This window comes from Phaseolus vulgaris, chromosome 7 (assembly GCF_000499845.2).
Source record: "Phaseolus vulgaris cultivar G19833 chromosome 7, P. vulgaris v2.0, whole genome shotgun sequence".
Lineage (NCBI taxonomy): Eukaryota > Viridiplantae > Streptophyta > Magnoliopsida > Fabales > Fabaceae > Phaseolus > Phaseolus vulgaris.
Window position 1 is genome coordinate 5,187,738 of NC_023753.2, and position 7,292 is coordinate 5,195,029.

At 35.9% G+C, this 7,292-nt stretch overlaps 2 protein-coding genes across 2 annotated transcripts; one reads left to right on the plus strand and one right to left on the minus strand.

Annotated features, from left to right (window-relative positions):
* Positions 1-887: 887 nt before the first annotated feature.
* On the minus strand, positions 888-2,685 carry LOC137828007 (uncharacterized mitochondrial protein AtMg00310-like). The gene is made up of 3 exons (XM_068634397.1): positions 2,185-2,685; positions 996-1,079; positions 888-944 (listed from the first exon to the last, which is right to left on the minus strand). The coding sequence occupies exons 1-3, from the start codon at positions 2,683-2,685 to the stop codon at positions 888-890; spliced, it is 642 nt and encodes a 213-aa protein (XP_068490498.1).
* Positions 2,686-5,226: 2,541 nt separating this feature from the next.
* Positions 5,227-6,979, plus strand: LOC137828252 (transcription factor DICHOTOMA-like). Its single transcript, XM_068634735.1, has 2 exons — positions 5,227-6,638; positions 6,725-6,979. Coding segments are annotated over exons 1-2 (1,116 nt in total). The 5' UTR covers positions 5,227-5,523; the 3' UTR covers positions 6,726-6,979.
* The last annotated feature ends 313 nt before the right edge of the window (positions 6,980-7,292 follow it).

Below are 7,292 nucleotides of genomic sequence, written 5' to 3' on the forward strand. Positions count from 1 at the left end.
CTCATTCCTAAATTGATCGACTCTGGAGCATTACTCTACCTGAACTACAGAAAATGAGAGTATGCGTGAAGAGGAGTAATTGACAAAATATCCAACCACGCATGACAAAGATTCCACACCACCCAAATTATTCTCCAGTAAAAAAAATATAATAATACAAAACATTCTACACCATTCAAAAGTCTTAAGTCCCTGTTAATATTTTAATTAAAATGATTTCACAATAAAATTATTAAATAAAAATTATTTTTATAAATAAAATAATTAGTTTAAATCAGATATTATTTTAGAGAAAAAAATTATTGATATCTTAGTAATTTTTATTATTAATAAAATTTCTAAATTTGTTTCTAAATTAGTATTTAATAATTAGCTACATTAGAATCTAAATTAATTGATAACTAAAATATGGTTAGCTTTTTTTTTATCAACAATGAATTAATAAAATAAAATGAAACACTTTAGGCGTGTCCCAACCCTTATACATAAGATACTCCTAGTTCAAGCAATCAACAAAGCAAAGTAAGATTAAGTGACACACCACTTAACTCAAGAATCTTAAACTATTTAAACAGTCCTGGTTTTACAAAAACCAGCAAACTAAAAACTTGATGGCTATCTAGCCACTGGAATTTTAACAATCTAAAAACTTGAAGTCTAGCTAGCTCCCTATCCATTGCAGCAATACCAAACCTACAACCTTGTGCACTATATTTTATTGCCAAAGTGAGGCACGACCTCTGCTGCCAGTCTACTCCCAAGAGCTACAAAAATCTCCGCACATCCTCATCTTTTAAGCTCCAAGAGCTGGTCAACTAACCACACAAAACATGCATCTACCAAAACTGCAAAATGTTGACCAGCATTGACAGCATTTGGACATGGGCTTACAGGTCAGATTTTTGCCTAGCAGACCACTCAACAAACCTTTGTCCTGTTTGCTGCTGCAATAAATAACCCAGAACCCTTTTCTGCTTAATAAATCACTTATATACCATCATTTTCCTTGTCCCTTCCTCAGCGCCCTTCTTGTAACGTATATATGACTCCACCACAAAGAGAATCATTGTCCCTGCATCCTACCATAAGACTTTTCCAACCAATAGACATAGATATACAATTTTAACCAATAGCTAATGCACATAATAGGTAATCAAGATACATATGAAGATAACGAAAAAACAAAGGATCCCATCTAGCACCTAACCTCACCCTAATAATACCCTTTTAATTTCAAACATATAACATGATAAAGAATCCAATCAGGGAACCCAACATGAAAAACATTCATCAAATCTTTTAACCATAACCAAGCTTTGAATCGTCTTTGTCGTGACTTCAGTTGGACCTGCAAACAACTAACAACTAGCTCTCTAAGAGCTTTAATAACATTAATCTCAGAAACATCACGACAATAAAATTAAAAATAGTTTACAACTTTAATTTACGAGACTTCTTCCTATTAAAACAAACCCCTCCTTCTTCATCATCTCTTCCGGATAGATTTCAATTTCGTAAGATTTATGCACCAGTGGGCGTATGTAAATTCAAATAGATTCTCTTTGCTGGTAAGCCATGTTCACGCCTTTAGTTGAGCCAAAATGAAGATTTCATAATTTCTCCGACCACTGCAATCCAAACACACCTCCAAGATCTGTTTATCTTTTGTGTAGCCCAATTCATATTAAACTGTAGGAAATGGGATTTGCCTTCCCTATGAACCACTGTTTGTTCCCCCACCCATTCACTACAGAGGCATCATATTCTCCAGGCTACTCTACATTCGAAGAATACATGAATTCCACTCATCTTTCCCACAAATAACACACATATTGCTTTCCAGGATTAACCCTTTTCTCTCCAAATTAGCACGCGTCGGAAGTCTGTCATTCAAAACTCTCCAGGCAGTTGTTAATGCTGAAGGTAACGCCTTGATGCTCCAAAGAGCCTCATACAATGTACTATTAGCTCCTTCGTCCCTTGTTCTTAAACAATTATAAGCCGAGTTAATCGTATAAGATAGTTTTTCAGCCGCCTTCCATATCCACTGATCCTTGGACCCTTTTAATAAGGTTTTGTTATATAACACGATGTGAGTTGGTTTTCCTCACCGATTTCCCACTCGAAAAGATTACTTCTACATGCCACTTTCCAATACCAAGTGTCGTTATTCCAAAAACTTACTTGTGAAAGGCTAGCAGATTTTTCATTGGCAATGGAAAATAGCCTCAGAAATTTTACTCTTAAGACCTTATTGTCTAACCACTTGTCTTCCCAAAACCTTATATATTTGCCATCCCCCAACTTCCACGAAATTTCATCTTCGAAGCAATTCCCCCATTCTTTTGACAACCACACTTTCTTTAAATCTTTCCACCAATTTGACTCCTTATAACTGCTGACTGCTCTTCTTAGTTCTCTCCACCCACCATACTTTGAATCTAACACTTCCCTCCACAAACCTCCCTCCTCTGACTGCATTCGCCAAATCCATTTCCCCAATAACGTCTCGTTAAATGTTCTTATATCTTTAATACCTAGTCCACCCGCCTCTCTAGATTCGCACACCTTTTCCCATGCCACCCATGCTATCTTCTTACCTTCCTTCCCCCAGCCCCATAGAAAATTTCTCTGTATCTTCTTAATTGTATCTACCACTAACTTTGGTATCTTATAGAACGACATATAAAACAGGAGTATTAACGAAAAAATAGATTTGAGCAAACATATTCTCCCCGCCATTGATAGAAATTTCCCTTTCCACCTGTCCAATCTTTTGCTTATCTTTTCAATGACTTTGCCCCAGAAATTAGTTCTTCGGTGGTTATCGCCCACCTCCATACCCAGGTATGCGAAAGGAACCTTCATAACCTCACAATTAAGATAGACGCGTACATCCGCAATTGGGGTTGTCTTATGCCCACCCCTCCCAATCGGATTTTTGAAAAATTGACTTTTAGTCCTGAAGCCAACTCAAAGCAGCATAACATAGATTATGAAGAATGTGAGTGGAAGTAGATTGGGGCCCTAGGCCTTTTAAAACTTTAGACATTCGGCAACAAGATGTAAGATTCAAGGACTTTATTAGGTCAAAATGGAATAGCTACGTTGATCACTTTGAAAGAAAAGTTGAAAAGGTTAAAATCAGATATTAAAATATGAAATAAAGAGGAGTTTGGAAATGTGAACTAACAAGTCGAGGAGATGAATAAGAGAGTGCAAGAGCTGGATGTAAAAGACGATGTAAATGATCTAAGCATCAACGAAAGGTTAGAAAGAAAGAACATTTTGGCAGAATTAAGTAAAGGCAGAATTAAACAGGAGGCGGTTGCTTATCAAAAGGCAAAGTGTAAGTGGTTGAAGCAAGGTGATATGAACACTAAATACTTTCTCGCAGTAACCAAATGGAGAAGAAGTAAAAATGGTCTGAATGGAATTCTTGAAAATGGTGATTGGGTGGAGGAACCAGAGACGATAAAGAGGAAAATAAAAGAATTTTTCGAGATGAGATTCAGGGAGGGGAAAAACATTCAGGTGAAATTGGATGATATTCGGATCAATAACATATCAGAGGAAGATAGGAAGATAATGTCATGCTTACGAGAAAGTTTTCTGAGGAGGAAATCAAGGAGGCTATATATGGGCATGTGAGGGGTCGAAAAGCCCTGGTCCGGACGGCTACAACTTTGACTTCTTAAAGTTTAGTTGAGAAATTGTGAAGGACAATTTTGTCAAGGCGACCAATTTAGAAACTATTTTATAAATTTTATTAATAATAAAATTTATTTTATATATTCATAACTTTTTTCTCTAAAATAATATCTAATTTAATCAATATAGTGATTAATTATTATTTTTTAAATTAATTTCTATTTAACGATTTTTTTTAGTTTATATATATAAAATTATAATATCTAAAAAAATAAATGTCATTTTTAAGCACGTACGTATCCATATACCAAATAGTATAATTTCCATGAGAGAGGAGGAGGGAGAGGAGGGAGGGAGTATTTTTTGTGTTTTTTTCAAGGGTTTTGTATTTTAATGTATTTAATAAATTTATTCAAATTTAACACAAAAATATTTTTTATTATATTTTTTATTAAAAAATATAAATAAGTATTAATATTATATATTAAAAACATTTAATTAATTCAAACCTAAAAAAAAATCATAATTCATTTATTTTTTAATAACAATGATATATTTGTAAACTTACAATAAATCATCCTCACAAATTCACTCTATCATCAGTCAATCCAAACAATATCATATATCCTCACACATCTTTCTAATCCTCACAAATTCACTCTCTCCCGTCCTCAATCCAAACATACTTAATATTATCTAAAATTTAAAAATAAAGGGAGTAGTATGTATCCATGGAAGTTGCAATAGCTGTCAGAGATGAATGAGCTTTCTTCGGGATTGAAATAAAGTTATGTGGGCGCTTTCAAAAAGAACGCCAAGTTTTTAGTCAATTTGTACTGTTTTCAGCTTTTTCAGAAAATGAAAATGTTATCGTATTTTTCCTCAATAGTTTGTATATTTGCGGTTGAGTTTTTACGGAAGAAACAGCTGAGAAGCTATTACAACCTCTCACCTACCTTTACACTTCCTGTACGGCTCAACTTCAAAAACTTCATTACCTTTCGGATAAAACCCATCAAAACGAGATCCACAATGTTAGGGTTATATTCACCTTTTCAAAACTACCTTTAAAACTTCAACGAACCACCTAATATCAAAGCTAAACCAAACTATTCCCCAGTAACCACTTTCTCTTCTTCAAGTTTTTCCATATACAACTCTTTCTCGCATTCTTTGCTATCTTTCATGTAGTATTCAATTCGCCTTTAATGTATACTTTTCTTATGTGTGTAGCTTAATTTTTTTGTGCAACATTGTGGATAAGTGTTATTTTTGGGTTATCATGACATTAATATAATCATGACAGTAATAATCAGTGTAAAAAAGTTCAGTTAATTATTATTTTTGTTTATTTATGAGATGCAAACTTAAGACATTGATTAGAAGATTGATGAAATGAACAGGTGGCGAATAGATGTTTTATAATACGGCACAATCAAGAAATTATTTGTGTCCTTTTGAGCAATGTGCTGTGGTGTTGGCTGAGCCATATTTTCTCCATCTGCCCTAACCCAGATTGGTAATAATACAGTTGTATTCACAAAATAAATGAAACTATGTTCAAAGTACTTGATTGGCGTAAACTAAATCTCCCTTTTCCGTTGTCCTCATTTTCCTCAACAACACCCACTTCTCCTTAAAAATAAATAAATAATGTTTTTAATTGTCATGATAGTACTTAGCACTAGTGGCTAGTCTCCTTTCAAAGATAGAGATGGGGAATCTCAGAAAATGATTATATAAGAGTAGTAGGACTGTACTTGGACCGTTAAGTAGGAGCAGAGAAGCTACCTCTGTGTTATAATTGTGATCTTTTTACTCATTGCACAATAGCTAGGGTTTTCACCCACTGAAATTGGTTCCAATCTGCAGATGTTCTCTTCCACATATGACTCCAACCTTTTTCCAAACTTTCCTTCATCTTCTTACCCTATCCTTCCTTTTCTCATTGATCCTGAAAATGATTTTGCAACCAACACCCTTTTTGAGGACCCTCTTCTCGTTCCTTTCACACCCATCACACATGATCCTCCATTCCCTGAAGAAACTGTTGCCAATTTTGCAGTTGCTGACTGCACTGCCATGCTTGAACAGGATGCAAACACTAACTATGGTTCCAACTATGGTAGCATGTCCAATTTTCTGACCCAGAAACCAGCCATAGCAAAGAAAGACAGGCACAGTAAGATTCACACATCTCAGGGTTTGAGGGACCGCAGGGTGAGATTATCAAGCGAAATAGCCCGCAAGTTCTTTGATCTTCAGGACATGTTAGAGTTTGACAAACCAAGTAACACCCTTGAGTGGCTTTTCACAAAGTCTGAGAATGCGATCAAAGAACTAGCCCAAAGTAAGCATAGCGGCAGTATTAGTGGGGGTGACAAGTGTTCCCTCGACGCTTCTGTGGATTCAAATAACAACAAATCATTGGCGGGTAGTGGGGTTGATGGTTCCAAAGGGAGGAAGTCAAAATGGGCACAGAAGGATGATGCTTGTGTTCAGACCAAAAAGGAGTCAAGGGAGAGGGCAAGAGCAAGAGCTAGAGAAAGGACTTGTTACAAAATGTGCAGCAATAGAAGGGTGCAGCAAGACTTTGATGAAAGGTGCTCTGCAACTGCAAACACTCAAATGCTGCACCAATTGAGGTCATCCATTCTGCCAGAACCTGAACCCTGCGGGAGATGGGTTCAGCCTTATAACCCTTTTCTCATTCATAACGAAGCACCAAGAGATGGATTTGACGTCATTGAGGAATCTATTATGATTAAAAGGAACATGAAGCCGTCATCTATGATGGCTTCTCATCACCAAAATCAAAACCAAAGTCAAAACCTTGTGATCCCTAGGGATGCCAGTTTCTACAACAATGTGTGCCCCTTGCTACCCTATTCCACTCCAGAGTGGGATACTAATGGGGCCGTTAGTGGACGCTCCAACTTCTGTGCAATAGGCACCATGAACCTATCTACATGTTTCATGAACCCGTGGTAAGTTTTAAATTTTTTATTCTTCGTTTAAAATCACTTCTTCAGCTTTTGAACTTGTGATGGAGTTTAGTGATTTTTGCGTCCAGATTTGTAGAGTTTCATTCAAACCTTTGGAAATTCTTGGGAGGAGTGCATCAATCAGAGTCGATACAACTGTGCTAGTTTTCGGTAAAATCTGATCAGAATGAAATCCTCGAGTGTGCTTTGCCTTGTAATCATCATCTCATAGTTCTGTGTTTCTTCTCTCTATCAGCAACTTTTTTCTGCCCTATATTCCCATTTTACAATGTTTGTACTGATTCTTGCTGATAACCAGCCAATGGCAAGTGAAAGTTCGCATACAGGTTTGCTGCGTCCTGCGTGTATTATATCTGTCCAATATTTAAAGTTTGATTGAACAAGTATTATCAAAAGTCATGAAGTCACTCGCTAGCAGCTTTATGCTTTTAGTTTCTTTATCTATGTTATTGGTTAGTCCTTAATGGTGAAAAGAAATCATGTACTTTGGGCGGAAGGGTTTACAAGGATCAGGAAAAAACTACGAAATTTCAGCTTTTGTCTGCAGTTAGCCTTATAGATGTTGGGGATTTGCTAATTTATATTATTTCGTTCACCTTTCCGAATTCAAGCATGGATAAATTGAACTCAACCACG

Excerpts from the sequence above, each read along its gene's own strand:
- LOC137828007 (XM_068634397.1), bottom strand. The coding sequence starts at position 2,685 with ATGTCGTTCTATAAGATACCAAAGTTAGTGGTAGATACAATTAAGAAG. Across the intron at positions 1,080-2,184 it reads AATCTGCTAGCCTTTCACAA|GATGCAGGGACAATGATTCT; the intron begins GTAAGTTTTTGG and ends GTCTTATGGTAG. Across the intron at positions 945-995 it reads AAGGGACAAGGAAAATGATG|CAGCAAACAGGACAAAGGTT; the intron begins GTATATAAGTGA and ends TATTTATTGCAG.
- LOC137828252 (XM_068634735.1), top strand. The coding sequence starts at position 5,524 with ATGTTCTCTTCCACATATGACTCCAACCTTTTTCCAAACTTTCCTTCA.